The sequence below is a fragment of the Simochromis diagramma genome, unplaced genomic scaffold (genome assembly GCF_900408965.1).
Source record: "Simochromis diagramma unplaced genomic scaffold, fSimDia1.1 OVJJ01000571.1, whole genome shotgun sequence".
In the NCBI taxonomy this organism is placed as follows: domain Eukaryota; kingdom Metazoa; phylum Chordata; class Actinopteri; order Cichliformes; family Cichlidae; genus Simochromis; species Simochromis diagramma.
In genome coordinates this window covers 301,348-321,465 of record NW_024386885.1, presented here as the reverse complement: position 1 = coordinate 321,465, position 20,118 = coordinate 301,348, and the positions used below count along the sequence as shown (strand labels likewise).

The window sequence follows — 20,118 nt, the reverse complement described above, 5'->3', positions numbered from 1 at the left end:
AAACAGCAGGTAAAACCTGGTCCTCGCGAAAGCTTTACCTAACCCCTGCAAAGAAAACACGGGCAGCTCAGGGAGGCTAACAAGCATTTTTTTTCCTGTTGGTTTTAATACAAAAATCCAGAGATATCATACATCACCATCTCAGATTTCATCTTTCACATTAGAACCAAAATCAGAGGAAGAAGGGGAAGAAAAACAAGATGTGGGGGTGGTACAGAAGAAGTAAAACAGCTTCCAGATGTTTGTACGTTTACTCGCCTTTGTTCGTGTCTTATCATTTTGGCAAAGGGGGGGGGGCAGTGGATGTTGACTTCAGACTTTCAAAGTTAGCAGAGAAGAAGATCCCTCTGAAAGCACTACAGGCTCATAAACGCCTTCACCGAAAGAGTCTCTGTACATCATGCAGATAAAACCATTTCTAAAGAGCAACAACACAAGTGACTCTGCCTCGTCTGGAAAGCACCCGGGGCCAAACTCCTGTTACTAAATGTGCTGCATAAATAAAAGTGACCGCCCGGAGGCTCCGTGTAACCGCTTCAACCAGATCCTGAAATGATTATCATCGGTAAGAGTGTCTGTGGTATTGCTTAGGTCTATCCATCTCTCTCAGAGCTATATAGAAAAGTTAAGAGTAGCTGTGTAGTTGAAACAGAACGCATCACACAATCTTTACAGTTTTTATTCTGTGCTACGAGGTGCTCCACGAGGACAGAGGGTTACGTGTTCCCATGTTGGACCTGGAACTGCGAGGGAAGCACTTTTTTATGGGGGGGGGGGGAAGCTGTTCGACGTGCGAGGTGGCTTTCTCTGGCATTTTACTTGAGTGAGCGTCACAGCAGATACAGAAACACCTGTGGTCGTCCTCAGTGTCCGTTTCAGGTAACTCTTCCCGCTCGGCTTCCTGCGGACATGTCAGAGATCAGATCCGCTCCGCTCAGTCCCCCCCATCCCCCGCCCCTCACCCACAGCCGTGTCCCATATTCATTTAGATTAGCTTTTATTTTAAAATAAGAGGAGCAGAGTATGCAACGTGTTGGGAGTCACGCCCGAGTGGTTGGCGTTATTGTTATTAATCAGAGGAAAACCAGCGCTCAGTTTCTCCCGATTCTTTATTTTCATGTTCAGCATTGCCAGCTCTGTTTTAAAAAAGTAAAATGGACACTTATCTTCTTCTTCCCCTCCCTCCTCCTTCTGTTTCCAACAAATACACAACCGCACACACGCACGCACACAAACACGCCCTCCACGCACACACACACGCACGCACACACGCACGCACACACAGAGTCCTGATTTTCACCCATGTGGGAGAGAGCCGAGCCGAGCCGAGCCAGGTCAGAGCTGAGCTGAGCCTGAGGACGAAACACCCATTTTTCGCTTCCTGTGTCCGGCTCTACAAAAATGGCTGCCACAGGCGTACCACAAGGCTCCGTGCTCGGCCCAGTTCCTTTTCTCATCCGCTGCTGTACCGCCGTGCTCACATCTCGTTGGCTAGCTCCTCCGTTTCCGTGGAAACGTCTCCGTTGGCAATCTTGGTGTTCTCCTCGTATCCGGGGGGCATGAAAGCTAACGTGTAGGGATAAAGCTTGTGGCACTCGGCGCGGTACGACTCTGCGTGCTCCTTACAGTCGCCCAGGGCGCCGCTGCGAAGACAGTCGAGGACCTCCGTGCAGATCTGAAGACGAGAGGACAAAGGTTAAAAGAAGCTACGTTCAGGCAGGGAGGAGTGGACAGTTTATCACAGTCACAATCCCAACTCAAAAGGAACTGCTGTACTTCCTGATGTTATTGGTTACCACAGTTTTTGTCGCAACTTCTCGATTGCGGTCGGTCCTTTGACCGACTTTTTAGGAAAACCTGTCTGGCTGGTTTCACTTCACTGAAGAAACTCGTTTGTTCTGCTCCAGCCCTTTTTCAGGTTGATCCAAGAGAGATGGATACTCTGAGCATCTGAGCCATGAGGACCTGATAGACTAACTTTTATTCCACTTTTGATATTTGCACAACAGCAGAGACTCCAGTGTGTGTTTAGCATAAGAATAGTCGTAACTGTTTCTTTGCTTCCCTCCCGTCTTCTTACATGATGCCAATACGTACCTGTATGGTTCTGTTGTTCAGGGACTCATCCAGTGCACCGGCCAGTTCTGCTGCTTTCGTTTGCATCGAGGAGTCCAGATACACCATCATCTTCGCAGCTACGGGCGGGAGAGAGAAGGTGAGTCTGAGAGAAAGTGTGTTTTTAATAATTCTACATTTTAAGATCAATCCATCGCAGAAATGTTTCTGCAGCGTGAGGCTGGTCCACAAACCTTTAAAGGCATGTTCCAGGGGTAAGTCTCTGTTTTGGGTTTCATGTTAGGACCGAGGTTGGAGTCGGGAGTTTAGTAAGGTGATTAATATTAAGGTAAGAGGCAAGGGCATGCATGATGTGAATCAGTGCCTTCACTAAGGAAGAACAGGTTGCCCAACGTCTGTGCTCATCTATCAGTCTTTAGGTGCAAAGTTTCCACAATGGGACCAATGAGACCAACGAGCAGCAACCCCCCCCCCCAAAAAAACCCCTGAAACCTGAAATGTCTGCTAGAGACCACCCAGCAGCTACAAAGCCCTGTGGACAGGGCTTGAAAAATTACATTTTAAGGGATCGTTGGGTGCAAAGATGAACTAAGAAGGGGGGAAAACAAACAAACGGAGTGACATTCAAGCAAAAAACATTTGCAACAATGGAAGAAACGGCCCCCAGGTCATGTCAAATAACCTTAAATGTTTTCATGAGTACTGCTCTTCAGTGTCAATTGAACTGTTGTTGCATTAAGTACCAAAGTATTAGAAGTGAGGGTCAAAGAGACTTACCAGCCAGTCTGTGTGGTATGGAGCTGGAGTGCTTGGTGAGGTAGGCCTGGTTGAAGCTCTTAGCGTTGCTGTCTCCGAACAGCCGGGTGATCTCCTGCTTCAGCACCGTCCTGACCACCTCTGGAAGCTCCTTGCTCTCTGAAACTGCAAAGAGAGAACAGAGAAAAAGGATTATGTAAGGATGAGGTGGAGGCAGAGGAACGAAGAAGAGCAACAGCATAGAGAGGCAATTAAAACCGAGCGCTTAGGAGCATGTGCTGGTAGTTAAATAATGGATCCTCTCATACCTCCTTTAAAGAAGCGTACGAGACACTGGTGCAGCCACGGATGGTCGGGGTCGATTGCCAAAGCTCTCTTCACTGACTGGAGCATCAACAGGTATTTTTCTGAAAGGAGAACACAGTAAACGTGTGAGGCAGAAATGGGGACGAAGACGGTACTGGCGGAGTAAAAAACACATAACATGTGCGCGCCAACCTTTCCTGAAGTAGATCTCAAAGGCCAGTAGGTGGGTGTCAATCTTGTCTTTGACCAGGTGCTTGAGAGGCGTCAGGAACTTGATGGCTTCTTCCAGTGGATTTTCTACCTGTAAAAGCAAATGTGCAAAACAAAGTAAAACTCGAGTCCTAAAAACTGATAACCAGACCTTAATACTTCACGTATCAGCCACTGACCTTCACCAGCTTGTCAGGAATGAGCTCTTCTTTGGGCCCTCCGATCTCCTCGTCGTCATCCTCCTTCTTCTTTTTCTGGTTCTTGAGTTGCTTCTCCTTCTCCGCGTTCTTCTTCTCTTCCTCCAGCTGGGCCTTCTTCTGGGCTCTTCGCTGCTTGTTCCTCAGCTTTTTCAGCTCTTTGTCCGATAGGTTTGCTAGAGAAATGAAGACAAAAAGGACGGTCAGTGGAGGCCTTCCCTTGATAAGAGCCTCGTTGACTCAGAGCTGGATCTTCACTGTGCGTCTCTCACCAGTGTCCGCCTGCAGCTCTTTGCTGTCATCCGTCAGCGGATTGTCGTGGAGGCTCAGGTAGATCTGGATGGCCGTGATTGCGGCCTTGTAGTAGAACGGGTGCATCCGGAGCACATCCTCCAGCTTCAGCAGGTCCACATATGAGCGTAGCGTCATCTTCCTCATGCAGTAAGTGTGGAAATCAAACTGATCGTCCGTGATCTCCACAAAATGCTGATGAGATTAAAGAGTAAAAAAAGGAACAATTTTAACACCCAGAAAGACTTTGTGGGCGGTTAGGGAGCGTGTACTTTCGCACAGAGTTTAAAATCCCGTCAGAAAAGCCTCACCCTCTCGATCTCGTGGCACTTCTTCAGGGCTTCTCCAAACTTGTTCATGGCTTTGTAGGCGAGCGCGCACTCAGTCTGGAACCACATACACTGCATCTCGTTCAGGTTCTCCACTGCTGATGCTCCCTCCTGCAGAAACATGAGACATATACACATGAGCACTGGCAGTCTGACCATTACTGTACGTGTTCCATGGGGATCCATTCTTAACTGAATGCTATTGATGAGGTGAACTAACAGTGTTGAGCCTATAGTCTGCATTAAAACCCTCCATGAGTCTTATAAATGCTTACCAGAGATACTTTAAAGAGGGTTATCGACTTAACTGGTCAAGAACATTAGAATAGCTAGAATCCTGCTAATGTAGGATTATTTTAAAGTCCACAATTCTGCGTGTGCTTGACTATGGAGATGTTTTTGTTTATGGCTCACCCTCCACTTTAAAACAATGTTGGGAAATAGGCCGCTGCGATTGATCACAGTCAATTACTTTGTCATTAATCACTAGAACTTGTACGAAAAGTGGGAATCTATCTCTGCATCAGTCTATCAGAGATCTAAAGATAGAAAGTACTCATTATGATGAGTACTGATTGTACTCATCATTTGCCAACATTTTGTTTTGACATTTTTAAAAGTCCTCATCAGTTGATCAGCTGTCACTTTGCACAATTTCTCTCACCCGGGTGAACTTGGAGCACATTTCCTCGGCCTCTTTGATCATGGTCGCCTTCAGCATGTACTTGGCACACTTGGAGTTGATGAATCTGTCAGCGGTGTCCAGAGCCTGGGCCTCATCCATCCACTGGGCAGCCTCTTTGATGTTGCCAGCATGCTGCAGGAGCGAAAAAGGTCAGTCGAGAACACCACCGCAGCAGAACTACGCGTCTAAAATAGTAAACAATCGTACAAATCAGACACGCGCGCCACCTTGTAAATCTTGGCTTTGATGAGGAAGAGCTCGATGAGCGTAGGCGTGCTCTCGATGGCCGTGTTGATATATTCTAGAGCCAGCGTCTGCTGGCCGATCATGTCATAGTGCTGTGCCAGGAAGTACTGCACCCAGAGCAACGTGGTTGGAGGCTCCTCCTTACCGTCATCTGGAACAGCAGACGCTCGTTAGGGTTGGAACCAAACGACTGCAACAGCTACACAAAAACTTACAGCAGGTTTAACTTCGTCTGGTTTGTTAGGATGCTGAAATGTTTCTCTCACCGTTCTGGTTGAACATTCGGTAGCTTTTTAATGAGGTTTCATAGCCGACCACCAGTTCCTCTATAATTGCCACCTAAAAGGAAAGGAGGACAAAGTAAATATGAAGCGTGACGCAAAGGGGATTTTCAGAATCGTGCAGTTAATACAGTGACTTATTGTTCATAAATATTTCTTACAACAGTGGAAGCTAATTTCATACGTTTTATACAGAGGATGAGCTGAGGGGCTTCACTGAGGCCCAGGATAAGATAAGGGATAATTTTTAACTCATGCAAAGCTATTCCAATTTTTTTATTTATTTATTTTAAATGTTGGAATGAGTTGGAATTGAGCCTCTTTGAGACTTTTGGTCCGAGGCTGTGACTGCGATTTAATTTTAGATCAGTCAGCAGGTGTGCCGTCACCTTTTCTTTGTCGTTGTACAGCGATTTGAGCGTGGTGAAGACGGGCGGGCAGCCTTTACTGAAGTTCATCCTCAGATACCTGTCCAGACACTCTCTGAACTTGTCACCTTCAGAGAAAAACAAAAAGACAAAGCAAAAGAAAATTAATCTTTACTCTGTAGTTTGATTGTTACTTTCATTGACTAATAATTTTGGTCAGTTTTCATTAACAAACTTTTTTTCCCGTGATGGAAAAAGCCGATAACTAAACAAAAACTAACATACGAGGACAAAAGCTATGATGAAATGTACTTACACTTTCATCACTAAAAATGAGATGAAAATACGAAGCTTTGCAAACTATTTTGGAACAAAACAACCAACCTCTTTATATTTTAGTCACTGAATCAACTTCAGATTTAGTCTACGATAATCTTATGATACTTAGTCAACTAAATATAAACTAAAACTAAACTAATTACAGGCCTAAATTATGACTAGAGCTAAAGGGTGTTTTAGAAATATAAGTGAACACTGGCTTTATTCTGTTTGATTTAGCGGAGAAATGAGCTGCATACCAGAAAGGAAGTTGAGGGGTAGGCGGCGAGGCACCAGCCCTTTGGGAAATTTCTCCCAGGCTTCTTCAAAGATTTTGTATCTCTCCTCTACAGTACCTGAAAATAAAATAAATAAAAATCCAGAGGAATTCAGGATTTAGCTTCACCGCCGATTTGGATGTTTTGGAAGTCAGCGGTGACAAGACTCGTGTCATACTTGGTTTGAGGGCCTTCTCCAGGCCGTGATAATAGGACCAGTTCTCTGGGTTCCTCTCCAGCAGACGGCGGTAGACTTCTGTTGCTTCATCCAGGCGCTCCAACTTCAACAGTAACTCTCCTACAGAAACATGAGCGCAAACACTGTTAAATCGAGATAACAAGCCAAGAAAAATCATGGCTGCCAGCAAAAACAAAACAAAAACCCAACAAACTTCTGCTCACAGGAGTGTCAGAGACGGAAAAATTAAATCAGCCTCAGAAAAGTTTTCTAGATGACTTATTGAAGCTTGTTTGCCTTTCTCTCCTGCAGCACCTGCATTATGCCAGATTACTGCTGGCATCACTGCTCCCCCTAGTGGCAGCAGGTTTTATCACACCATTAACACCATTCCGCCACTGTGAATGAAATGTGCTCTTTCAATAAAGTTTTGCTTGTTTGGTGTTACTTTGGTAAAGATGTTTGCACTTCCGAAGATTAACAGAGAGACTCTGCAGTCACCCACCTCGCGTCTCCTCCACTGCCAGTTTATCGCAGATCTGCTTCTCGTAGTTGGACAGATGCTCGAGGGCCTCCTTGTGCAAACCTGCTTCTCTCAGCACCTGGTTCTGGTAGAGCAGCAGCTCGCTGTACTCGTAGTCCACTTTGTCCGGAGACGTCTGAACAGACCAGAAAAAGAACAGACCACTCTGAGTGTCAGTAACATTTTGTACCAGGCACGCATGACTGAAAACCTCCAGGAGCCGCTGTGCTTTTCAGGAAACTCTGAATTATTCAGTGTGTGTGTGCACGGTCACACCAGCTCACTGTATTACACAGATGGCACAAAGACAGGAAGCAGGCTGGTCTTATCAGGAGCACGCCAGAGTGAAAGCGAGTGAGCTCTACTGCTGTTGTGACCAATGCAGAGACGACAGAAAAAACACCCACCGGCTGCAAAGCTACAAAGCGCTCACTGTAAATCAGCGAGTCAGACACCTACAGCGTCACGAATACGAGTAAGCCTGTTATTCATCAAAGCGTGGAGCAGTGCATGGTGCCTGTAGTACACAAAATAGTTCATATTCAAGCTTCTTTAGTGGCAGGGGTTCTCCCTTGCACAAACCTTCCATGCAGCAGGAGCTATTGGTCCACACTGGTGCGCGTCTGCGTACCGCCCCTGCTGCGTAGAAACAAACACTGCAGGAATGTGGCCAACGCAGAAACTATGGCGACGACTCCGGTGCAGTGCTTTAAAAAGCCAACAGGGTGTAGCCAAATCAGTGTGTGCTGATTGAATGACAGGAAGGTTCACCACAAAGGAGGAGAAAAAAAAAGTGCAAATGAGCAGCACAAACAGCAGCTGCAGTGAACAGCGTTAAAGTTCTTTGTGTTCTGTTTTCGCCGCAGCAGGTGGAAAGCTAAGGCATCAACAACGCCACAAGCAAATAAGATCAGCCCACACTCCGCCAGCAACTTTCAGCACAATCACAGGTTTTTAGACAGAAGGATTGTAAGGACGAGTTGGCTGTAACAGCTACTTGTACCCCTACTTTTAAGAATAGGTAAGATGGTCTCTATCAGTGAAAGTGCAACTTTTTAATTTTTATTTATTTATTTTTTTTAAAATTCCAGTCAAAGATATTTTTGGACAAAAAAAATTAAGAGAAAAACCTACAAATTTTGCTTAAGGTAAGCTGTTAAGATTTATCTTGGCTTCTTGGCCAGAGCTTGTACTGAAATCTAACGCACCGACTCCAGCTGTGGCAGCTCTGAAACACTCTCTAAAATAGGTGCCTGGTCTGTGTCTGCAGTACTGGCCTCTGCACAGCTGCAGAGTCTCGACTGAATAGTCTGTGTTTGTATCATTTACGCTGTATCCCACTGGCAGAAGGTGCTACTGATGTGAGCAAGTGGCCACTCTATTTAAAACTGCAACATCAGCGGCCTCCAGTGCATCCCCCTCAGCCTCCTAGCAGATGCACGTATGGTATGAATGTCAAAGTCCAAGGTGACTTCCTTCTCCAGTTCTTGCATTCACAATACTGTCAGAAAGTGTGACCTCTGACCTTGGCGCTGAGATCGCTGAAATTCAAACTGAAATTCAGGCCAGCTGCACGACAGGGTGACAACAAAACTGACAACAACTGAAAGTCATCTCCTGGTTCGGGTAAGAGAAATGCGAAACTGTCGCTGTGTCTAACCTGTTGTGTTTTCCTGAATTCCTCAATGATCTTTGCTGCCATCTCATAGTCTTCCAGGAGGTGATAGGCGATGGCATAGCCGATCCAGGAGGCCCGCTGGGCTGGACGCAGCTGCAGCAGCTGGTACCGTGTCTCCTGGAGAAAGACAATGTGCCAGCATTGAGTTCATTTGATATCAGGTGGAAAAATTCTACGTTCCCTATAAACCCACATTATCTCAAACCTGAGGCAGTGCTGGGAAGATAAACAAAGAGAAAGTGATTGTGCTGACTCATGGTAGTGACACCAGGATGTTGCTAGCTGGCTCAGGGAGAACTAAAATTAACACCTAATACACTCCGAGTGGGAGCCCCTCCCTGTCCTCTCATCCACATTTTTTAATCCTTTCAGCCAGACTTTCCTCTTGCCATTTCATACCTCTCACTATAAAAGCATCTAAATCCCAGGAGAGCTGTTCTACATTGTGAAGACTGACTGCAACCTGATATCTGGATGCTGATTCGCCCAGTCCTCTCTAATTCAGAGCCATACTGCGTCCTGGACGAGGCAGGGCGACAGATGGAAGTGTGTGCTTCCCTTCAGGAAAGTTCTTTCCCCACTAACTGAGGACTGTTTTTGTTTTCCTTTATAAAAAGTTTACTGGTTTTTTAAAACATGCCTCTGCCAACAGGGTTTATCTCCTGTGGCCAAACTTTTCATCAAAACCTCCCAGCTTTTGATTAAGAACATGCAACATCTCTCAATTACTATTTAAAGAGACACAATCCCCCTCTGACTCACCCTGTAGCCCTCCAGGTCCCTCATCTGGATCTGCAGCAGGGACAGGTCTCGGAGGATCTGCAGGTTGTCCTTGTCCCACTTGAGAGCGTTGCGGTAACACTTGATGGCCTCATCGTACTTCTTGTCCGAGCGCTGGAGTAAACCGTACACATGCCAGCCTGGTACGCAAGGCCAGTTAAGGAAGATGCACAATTTGTATGATGCTATCAAATGAAGTACAGAAAAGGGGAGAGGGGTTCAATGAGCCTCTTCTCTTGTGGTTGAACTGAAGTGATGTGATCTTTTAAAAAGCTGCTTTCAGAGCGAAAGGATCTCAGAAGTGCTCACTTCTCAGGAACGAGGCACCTTCCTGCATTTTCTGTTATATGAACTCTGAAGCCTTGTAATAGCTAAACACTAGTTATGCATCATGTGGTCTTTCCTTTACTTGCAGCCCTGTGTCATCCTCTTCATTGTGTTGCTGCGTGGTGGGAGCCACTGTGATGCCACCATGTTTCATTTCGTATGATTCATTTAAAAGCTGTGTTTTTAATGGCTGCTTCTGGTGCTGTATTCATGTGTCCCAACAATCCACGAACATTAGGAGCTGGACCAGTAACTGTAACCTACACTCAAAGGTCTCTGAATACTGGGACATTTCCTATCCTTCTGCAGGAGCTAAAAAAAGATCCTTAAATAGAGTTGTAACAATTATGGCTTCTACAGTTCCTCCTGCGCAAACAAAGGGGGGGAAAAGAGGCTATTACCTCCAACAGTAGCCAACTATGAAGCTGTTCATGCTGTTCAAAAATCATCTCAACGCTGTGTTCAACGTGGGTCGAACACAAAGTAAAAACTACTAGCACTAGCTGCTGTGCTGCCAAGTCCAAATCCTGTGTAAACAGTGTTTTGATGAAGTTTTTATCCGGCGCCACAGAAACTAAAGCAGGGAGAGGCAAATCTAAAAGGCTAGTAAGAGATAAATCCATAAAACAGGATACTGTTTCTCAGGCTGTTCAGGCTTCATCTCCAATGTGGCTGAACATGATTATTCTAAAAACTGATTAATGACAAAGCAATGATCTAAATGAACTACCAATCATAATTATGAGCTTATGCAACGCATAACTCCGTGATTTAAAATCCTGATGTGTTGCAAAGCCTCAGCTAGTTTAAAAGAACACACATTCTTTTTTGCATACGTGCACCAAAGCACGCCCTCTGAGGGACGGAAACATGCCCTGGATACTGACTTACTGTGGAAGCTAAAGAGATAGCAGTGTATCTGCAGAGAGCTGCTCTGTCTTGACTTTAGGCAGGGTTTAGGTTCAGATAGACCTCATCCACCAGCAACGTGCACAGACTTCACTCTCTGCAAGAGAATCACAGAGAGAATGTGCTGACAGTGCTCCACCGAGAGCAGAGCTCTTCTACACAATGTGAGGCACCTCAAGGTCCTTTTAGCATCCCACAAACACAGACACACACTTCAACCATCCTGCAAAAAGACACTGCTAATAGTTCAAAGCGACAGCTGCTTAACCCAGAGGGTGCAGTGCTGTCTATAAGGATACAGACGTGGCTCTTGAGGTCATTGCGCAGGCCTCTCCTCACCAGGTCGTATGCCTCCTCTTTCTTCCCCAAACAGTTCAGGGTCAAGCCCTTCATTGCCAGGGTCTCTGCAGCAAGAAAAGGATGCAGTAGATGGTGAAAAATACATTTAAGAGAAAAAGAAAAATTCTCCGTACAGCTACATTTTTGCTGCTTACCTCCATGCTCAGCAAACTTGGGGTTGGACAGGATTTGTTTGCAGAACTTGAGCCCATTTCTGTATTGTTTGTGTTCGTAACATCGCTGCGAGAGGGAGGACAGAGAAATCGCTTTAGGCCAAAGTGACTTTTAAACAGGTCAGCGGGTCGAGCCCGTGTTCTGGGTCTCTGCTCGTTCTGCTTTTGCATCTATTTACTACCAACTGCCTTCATCCAGGAAATGGATTTTTCAACATTGCTAAGACACGTTCAGTTTTATTAAAGTATAATAACACATTTTTTCCAAAGTCTGCAAGTAATCAGTGTCGCCCAAAATAATCGTGATTAAGATTCTTGGACCCAATCATATGCACGTTCCTTTTCCCCCCTAAACAGAAACTTCTGGCGCCGTCCCCAAAGCAGTTTTAATCAACGCCAAAGAAAAATCATGAGAATTTTGAGTAATTTAAAATGCAAATGTGCTTAATCACAGACAGCGATTGAACATGCAGCACATAAACATGAAGTATAGTGTCCAACTTCCAGCACTCAACTCTCCTCTTATCTACAGCTGCTATATTTTACACACACGCCGGCTCAGCTGGCTAAGCTGCAGTGTTTTAGACTTTTATCGCCCGCAGTCCGAACACTCGTCAGGAAACGCTGTCAGTTACAGCCCAGATTCTCCCGGTGGCTTTATCAGTAGTACATTACAGGCCTGCCGATACTCGTGACACGTGCCTTTGCGTTGTTCAAGCACCGGTGCAGGTCCGTATCACCCATTCCAAGTATCAGAGAAAACAAACAGTCCCCACAACAACAGGAAAACCAGTATGCTTTTCTAGTCCACAGCAAAACTTTTCTCTCCTGTTTTCTTTGCACGCATTTTAATTCATCTAATTTAAAAAAAAAAAAAAAAAAAACCGTTGTAAAGGCTGTTACAACTAAAGTAAACCAGTCTTTACTTCAAAGACACTGCTAGCCTGCTTCTCTTCGCTGATAAAGTCCACACAATAAAACTGTCTGAGTTTGACTATAAGCACAAGTTAAATGACCAATCGGAGAGAAAGTTTGAAGTCACATGAGGCTAAAGCTTCTATTTAGTGGGTATACTGATGGTCTTTTATTATTTAAAAAAAAGAAGAAAAAAAAAAGCCAACCTTCTGGAAATAGAAAACAGGGGCCAAAAACATAGCTGCTGCAGCACTATTCAGTACAAAGATTATATCATAGCATGCAAACTTCAAAAGGACGGTTCACCAGTTGCCATACATTTAAAAATTCCTTTCAGATAAGAAAAATCAACAAGGACTCTAAAAAAATTTACTTTTTAATTCACAAATCCAACTGTACAGCTGTTTATCTTTACCCTGTAACACCCGTTTAATACTGACAGCGATGCTTTCAGTGCTTCATAATGTAGGAATTGACTTTAATCAGTTGAATAATAGTGATAAATAACACAAGCTCATTGCAGTCCAATTTGCATTTACTGCCATCTACTACATACTACCCGTCTGAGCCAGAAAAAGCCTGAAAAGATACAAATGTGTGGTCATGCTGCCCATCACTGTGTGCACTGCGCATTTAAACACCTTGAACAACAGATTTTTGGTCAGTCAACACTTAAAAGTTGTAGTCATAAACTACCACAGTCTCCCTGTATTACTGCAGCGAAACATATCAGACATAGTTCTGAGCATCTACGATTTCCTTCCAAAAATATTAAAAACTAGCTACGCTGGTTCTACATTTCCAATAAGCAAGCAGATGCTCAGTCAGCAATAAACCCCCTCTGTTTTTAAGCTGGTGGTCAGAGGAGACTGTGTGTTTGTGAGGGAGGCAGGAAGAGTTAAGCTGGCAGATGGCATTGCGTTGTACCACCAGCAGCTCCACCAACAGTGAAAAAAACAAAACAAAACCCCAGAGATGACGTCAACATCACATATGGGTGCCAAGGTTGGTTACGAAATTAAGCAATCCACTGTTGAACTATGGGGACAGTTACACCACCAGCTGAGATGTGGAGCTGGAGGACAGAAAGAAAGAGGCTCAGGTCCTGCCTGCGGCTGGAGCGTAAGGCTCCGTCTTCTTATTGTACTCTGGAACAAAAGAATAGCTGTTCATGGCTGTAAGACAGTCTTCAAGGTAATCCTGCATAAATATGAGTTCAGGTTTGTTTTCATTAAGGTATACTGAGACCATGTAAATGAGCCCATATATGGCAGCGTGCTTGTTGTGGATCTGTATGCATTACTTGCTCTTCGTGCTGGAAGTGGAAATTAAATAAACCACCTGATGTCTCGATACTCTCTTCACCCGTGTGCAGATGTGCACATATGCAGCTCCACTTTTTTGTCTGTGCTGCCACACAAAGGACACAAACTGTGTTCAAGGTTACAGAATGTCATGCATCTGTCCTGATGCATGCTCAATCACTCAGGTAAGGAAATCCCAAAAGTTGATTCTGTTCATCTGGACGTAGCAGAGGGAGAAACGTTTCATTGCTCATCCAAGTGACTCTTCAGTCTCCGCTGACTGCAGGTTTCCTCAACCTAATAAACGGTACATTTGCATAATGAGTGAAACTAGGCCTCCTTGACTCCGCGCTCAAACCAACGTTCCTCCCTGTCCAGGATGTGCACGTCCTCATCATTGAAAGAGTGTCCACTGGCCTGTAGGTGTAAATAGACTGCAGAGTCCTGGCCTGACGAGGTAGCTCTTCTGTGTTGTGCCATCGGCTTAGCCAGAGGTTGTTTGGTTTCGCTGATGTATAAAGCACGGCAATCCTTCTGGCACTTAACAGCTTTTACTATATTACTCTTTTTGTGTTAGGGGACCCGATACTTTTGGTGGACCAATTTTGGTGCACCGCGTTTTTGGGTTTGAAAGCCACAGAGACTGTTTAGAGAAAATGCGTCTCAGCTGTTCCGATACTCCTGACACATTCAGAGGGTTTTCCTTTAGGCACCAGTTGTCCTTTTTCTCTCCTGGAGCTTTCTTTAGGTGCCTCCATGTAGTGCACCTCTGTGCCACCTCATATCCCAGTGCTAAACACATTGTCAGTCCTTTGTTTAATAAATCCATTTGAAGAACATGCAGCAGGCCCAATTACTGAGCTCGCTGCCTGTGAGTAACTTTGTTCTTTAACAATCTGTTTATTCACTGCAATGATCAACGTGACGATTACCCAACATCACTCTCTTGATTTAAGATAAAGGCACAGGGGACTTTAAATGAACATGATATGAAATGCTCGTGCTTCCACTGGCACTCAAAGTTGAAATTCTGTTGACTTTCGTTGTCCGAGCACAGGATCCGAAATTCAGTTTGCCAATACATGACACAACCCTACTTAAAGTGAACAGTAAGCGAGAGCACTGAAGCCTGAAACACACCCGTGTGGATCCTGCCTTCATTTGTTTTACTGCACTTTTATTTAAGGATCAACAGTGCACCATCCCTCATTATCAGGTCATGTAAAAGAGGCAGATCTGGTCTGCAGTCTGAGTTCTGAATGACCGCTTTCCTGCCACAACACACGCGTACAATGCAAAAACCTGAAGCCAAGCTTCATTTAATTCAATATTCGAACATATGTTGTGTTTTTACTGCAAGTCTAAATGAGATGCTAAATATTGTCTTGTCAATTACTAATAATCAGCAATGCTGGTTTAATTGTAGAACAACAAATCCAAATGACAGCGTCTTGTGCTCTACATTGTCTTTTCATAAGAGCTAACTGTCCCTCTAGGAATATTTCCCAAAGTTTCCTCCAAGTGAAACTGGAGTGGAAGTTATGATTTCTCTTCCCTGGAAACCCAAAAGAGAAGGAAGAGGCATGTAACACAAGCCAGAGTGAAGAACACAATGTTTGGTATGTATTTAGAGAAATAATATCAAGAATGCATTAGGTCAATGCCAGACTCAAGTGGGTATTAATCAATGAGCAGTGCACACCGGTAAAAAGTAAAGTACACTAAGTCACTGTTAAACTGTGTCTGCTGGTTCTCTCAGTCCTTTCTATATAAAACTACATTTTAAATGATTCATTTTTAAATAATTATGATCCGTTGACACAGACAATAAGTAATCAGTCCTCTGAGATAATACCGTGTGTGCTTCATATAAATTTAGAAGCATTAAGACCATCAGCTGTGCTTATCAAGAATACTCTCTGCCACCACCAGAGAAGTCAGTCAGTCTCAGCTCTAAGCTGCACAGATCGCTGCAAGAAATCCCCAGTACCAATGCTGGATTTCGATTAGACATTTCAATGCATAGTTTGATTATTTCAGATCAAAATCATGGTGGAACGGAGGACGTGAAAATGAAGGCCCAACTCACAGGAGTTCATGTCAGTAGTGACTTCTCACTCAGTGCTGGGGTGTGAACTCACTTTATCATCACAGACAGAGCCCTCAGAAAAAACACCAATCATTAGTAATCCCGCTAAAACTTAATCTTTCCTTTAAACTCAAAATATTACCTATAATAAAGCCAAAGAGGCTTAGACAAAGTTTAAAGTTCAGCAGTTGGTTGAACTCCATGTTGCTCACAAACAACTTATTAATTTAGCCTGATGTAATTAGTGAAAAATTAGAGGATGATATCAGCTGAACAGCTGAAACAACTTGCCTGGCTCTTTACTTTCTTCATGCTCTAATTGTTCAGTCTTTTTTTTTTTTTTTTTTTTTTAAAATACATGTGAAATGTCTCCCAGGTTTTTAACTCAGCTCTTCACCACACACAGCCATGTCTTTCACAAATGCCCGGTGGAGATATACAAACGTCTCTGCTCCAATTTCAAATCAAATCAGCAGACATAAACGCCCTCCTTCTGTTTTCGCTCGTTTAAAGATGATGGATGAAGCTGGTCACCACACGCTTTTATTTCATATAGGGCAAAGATTTGAGGGAGATTTTACTATGAATTAGAGCAATATGACCAAAAATATTTATCACCATATACATTTGAAAATTTGCGATAACGATAATACTTTACAACTCCACAACTTCATTAGTGCAAAAAAAACCAAACAAAAAAACCATCAAGCAGCTGTTTTCTATGTGCATTAAAGTTATATAAAAATGTAACAGTGCAAATGCAAATTCCTTGCTGACAGTTTAACCAAAAGGCATTTCCAGTGGAAATTGGCCGACATATCCTCAGCATAACCATGTATAATAACCGCAAAACTTAAAGAGTTTATACACACACAATACGGTAATATTATGTTGAAGCACAGTACGTATCACTCCGCGAGGATCCCGCCTACGATAGCCGTAATGCTCCGACAATCCATCAAGCGGTGCGACATTAGCAAAGTCGTACTAAAACATTTGACAAATTCTCGAGCGTCGTGCACATAAAATCATTTTGAGGTCAGTAAACACAACCAGAATTCATACATAAGGCACACGGGATTATAAAGGGCACTGTCGATTTTCAGAAAAATCAAAAGGACTGATTTTAAGTGTGCCGTATTTTCCAAAAAAACAAAAAAAACAACACTGTAATAACGACGGCCCGCTAGCATGCGCTACCAAAAATAGTGCTTTGTTGCGTTTCTGACGGACGAAAGCCAAACCAGTTCCACACCACTGAAGTTGCAGCATTTTTACAAACCAGTTCTGGTTCATCCGTTTCATTTAACGATCGCTTTTGCCCTTCTCATTCTCCGCCACCGCCATGCTTTTTCCGCCATGTGCGTATGAAAACAAAGGCACTGCGCATGCGCGCTTTACCCATATTCTATCGTGATATTTCATTTTCTTATCGTTGCCCAACATTATACCGGTATTACCGTGAACGATATGATATGGCCCAGCCCTACTATGAATCTCACAGAACAATATAAACTTAATTAATGGGGCATTAATCTAAATATATACTTGATTTGTGACCTACATATCATGTAATTGGAGGACAGAGCAAGAAGAGCTGTAAGAGCATCTCCCCTTAGTTTGACAACCCTAGAAACCCTTTTATCCACATGTCTCGTGGCTGAATGCATCACAGAACAACACACACAGCAGTTTATAAACCTGAAAAATGCAGATAAGTTATAACAGCATAGATAGTACAACAAATACATGTGCTTGCCGCTGCTTTTTTCTCCTTCCTGTGATGCACTTGTTAGATGGATTACACTGCCCTGCAAATTCAAAAGCATTAACAGGACAGCTGATGAAAACCACCATTACATTAAGATTACCGGTACAGGGCCCACTGTTAGGTGAGGCAGGAGGAGAGCAGCGTGTTTGTGAATCCTGAAACCACAAAATGGAAACGTATCCACCTCAACTGTCAATCAAAAGCAGACGACTGCCAACTTCCAATAATGCACTTGGGAATTCACTCTGGGAAAGCAATAATAAAGAGAGGTGTGGTCTGCTCCTGGCTATAGCCAGAGGGGGACAAAGCTTGCATCACATCTCTGCGGCAGGAAGAGTAATAATAGTAATTTCATTTTCTACAACTCCACCAAATGATTTCAAAGTCCTTGTTAACTCTGAAGAAGACGTAAAGTTCACCTGGTTCTATTATAGAGTTTTTGTTAAAATGACGTTCGCAGTATGTGAAATGTTTACAGAGATTGTACAAAATTAAAGACCACTCAAACTGAAAAGCAATTCAGGACTGCGCAAAGTATAACAAGAATGTTTCTACTTGTTATGTGATGACGTAACTGCTGTTGCTAAATCAAGCTTCTACTGTGCTGGATGAGGCTCTTACTGTCTCGCTATCTCCCTTTTAAAAATCAGGCTGAGCTCCTCGTTTTAGGCCTCTTCTGCCTTTTATTAGCATCATTTAAAAAGCAAACATTTGAACATTTCAGAATAGAATCAATGTTGGACCAACTAAGACTTCCGTTGGGGAGCAGGACTTTTTCATAGCAAGTTATCCAGATCACACAATATCAATGACTGAACCTCGTCTGGCGGATGGGATCATCTCACCAAACTTCAGTCTCTTGGCTGAAGTTTGGTCAGTTTCAGTCTTAAATTAAATCCAAGTGTTATAGCGGAGCTATGCATTCTTTTCTTCTGCAAATAATTAAGTCAGAACATTGTATTTAACCTAAACACAATCCTCTTTTTATGGAGGTCAGAGTGTTAAAGACGCACTGATATTTTTATTGGAGAAGAAAGAAACCGGATTGTCTGTAACTCTCTGCAGTGCCTGAGTGTTTGTTTTCTTTTGGGTAATGAAGGTGAATTTGGACCTGGCTCATGACATCAAAGTTAACAAGCAAACACTGAGTCTGTTGGTGGAAGATTTTCTGTTAACTATTTCCTACCTTAAGAAAGATCCAAGTATTTATACTACTAGTTACCTAAATTAAGAGTTTTTGCACAACTTCTACATTTTTTTAAAATATGGAAAGTATGTAATGTCAACCGATTATCACCAGTTCCATGAAAGGCTAAACTCCCACTGAGGAATGCAACACGTACAGCCACTAACGTCTCAAGTTCAGGTGCAGGTCACACAGGTTTGTTTTCTGTGCCAGAGCTATAGGGACTGCCAATACTCAGATAAAGAGCCGCTAAGTCCCAGCTGAGCCCCTGCCTTTTAAAACAATGATGTTTATCAGATCCAGTTTGTGACGCTGAAGTGCTCACTGCCCACAAGTCCCCACAGTTCCTGGAAAGTGCGTTGCTAGATGCCCATGCAGCACTGTTTAGTGGTACACACTGCCAAAGCACCAGGCATGGTGGCGGGGGGGGGGGGCTAGTTTGGCATGCAGCGCACAGAAAGTTAACCGCACTTCCTGAAAAATACTGTGACAAGCCTTAACTCACGCTTGTTCAGCTACACGTGTGGCCCACGTAAAACTGCCCGCAGATAGGACATGAACAACCCAGCAACACGGGAGAAAGGGAGGGATGGATCAGTAGCTCAGCAGGCCTGGGGCGGCTACAGATTTGCTGACACGGCCACACCGGTACTCCCCGGACTTCCAGTGGCTTTCACACATCATACACATCTACGTCGGCCTATGCGAGCCTCTAAGGTTCATCATGACGGAGCCTGCAGGCCCCCACAACTCAGAGAGTGCTACTGACATTTGTTTAGTGCCTCACATACCAAGATATCTAGCTCGGTAGAGTTAGCCGATTAAGTAACGCCAGGTGGCCTGCAAGCACGTTACTTTGTCAGATGGCACACATCTGACCAACTAAACACAATCCGGCTAAGAAGACAGCAGCTATGCACGCAGCCAGGAACTAAAATGCCACAACATTCACAAAACTGAGTGAGAAGCTAAGTAAGTGCAAGCTAATTCAGCAGCACACACGGCTAACGGGCTAGCTGCCGCTGAAAGGAGCATTAACGTGCTTTTCCCAGTGCTAAGGCCTGTCGCAAATGAACCACAAATACCGACTATTTAATCCAAAATCCAAATGTTTGTAGTGCAATTTAACCACACTGGAAGCATATATCGGAATAACATCAAAATCATGAACAACCATTTTGGCTTTGTACCGCAGTGACAGCGCACATCAGGGGCCGGGCTAGCCGAGCTAACCCCATTCAATGATGCCATTTTGCTAACAGGCTAAGCGCTACCAGCCGGAGAGCTCCGGTAAGAGCCGGACTGCCGCCAACAGAGCTCCAAACTCGGCTGCCGTCGTTGTGCAGCACCTTAAAAACCAACTCACCAGGATCCTCTTGAAGAGAGCGTTCTCTTTCGGCGGTAAAGTAACTGTCGGCATGGTTGCAGGTGAGATCAGTTTCCCCCCTCGACCTCAGCACATGTAGCTAAAGTTAGCCCGGGTAGTCAAGACGAGTTGAGTGATGTTTTTTAGCCCTGGCTCGCCCGCTTCGGCCGCTCCGCTCGATTGCTCCGTTTTCTCTTTTCACTCACTTCCTCCTCACATTGACGGAAGCTCCGACAGCT

General features: G+C 44.2%; 1 protein-coding gene across 1 annotated transcript; it reads right to left on the bottom strand.

Annotated features, from left to right (window-relative positions):
* Positions 1-1,370: 1,370 nt before the first annotated feature.
* naa15b (N-alpha-acetyltransferase 15, NatA auxiliary subunit b) lies at positions 1,371-20,109 on the bottom strand. The gene is made up of 20 exons (XM_040033357.1): positions 19,880-20,109; positions 11,231-11,315; positions 11,036-11,140; positions 9,483-9,640; positions 8,703-8,837; positions 7,025-7,178; positions 6,520-6,639; positions 6,324-6,419; positions 5,767-5,873; positions 5,363-5,435; positions 5,078-5,247; positions 4,830-4,982; positions 4,148-4,276; positions 3,818-4,031; positions 3,528-3,721; positions 3,331-3,439; positions 3,141-3,239; positions 2,854-2,997; positions 2,098-2,195; positions 1,371-1,675 (listed from the first exon to the last, which is right to left on the bottom strand). Exons 1-20 carry the CDS (start codon positions 19,931-19,933, stop codon positions 1,478-1,480), a joined length of 2,595 nt encoding a protein of 864 aa, XP_039889291.1. The 5' UTR covers positions 19,934-20,109; the 3' UTR covers positions 1,371-1,477.
* Positions 20,110-20,118: the final 9 nt, after the last annotated feature.

Coding starts and splice junctions, on each gene's coding strand:
- naa15b (XM_040033357.1), bottom strand. CDS start 19,933: ATGCCGACAGTTACTTTACCGCCGAAAGAGAACGCTCTCTTCAAGAGG. Junction 4,032..4,147: donor AGTGCCACGAGATCGAGAGG/GTGAGGCTTTTC, acceptor TAATCTCATCAG/CATTTTGTGGAGATCACGGA. Junction 2,998..3,140: donor CGTACGCTTCTTTAAAGGAG/GTATGAGAGGAT, acceptor CTCTCTTTGCAG/TTTCAGAGAGCAAGGAGCTT.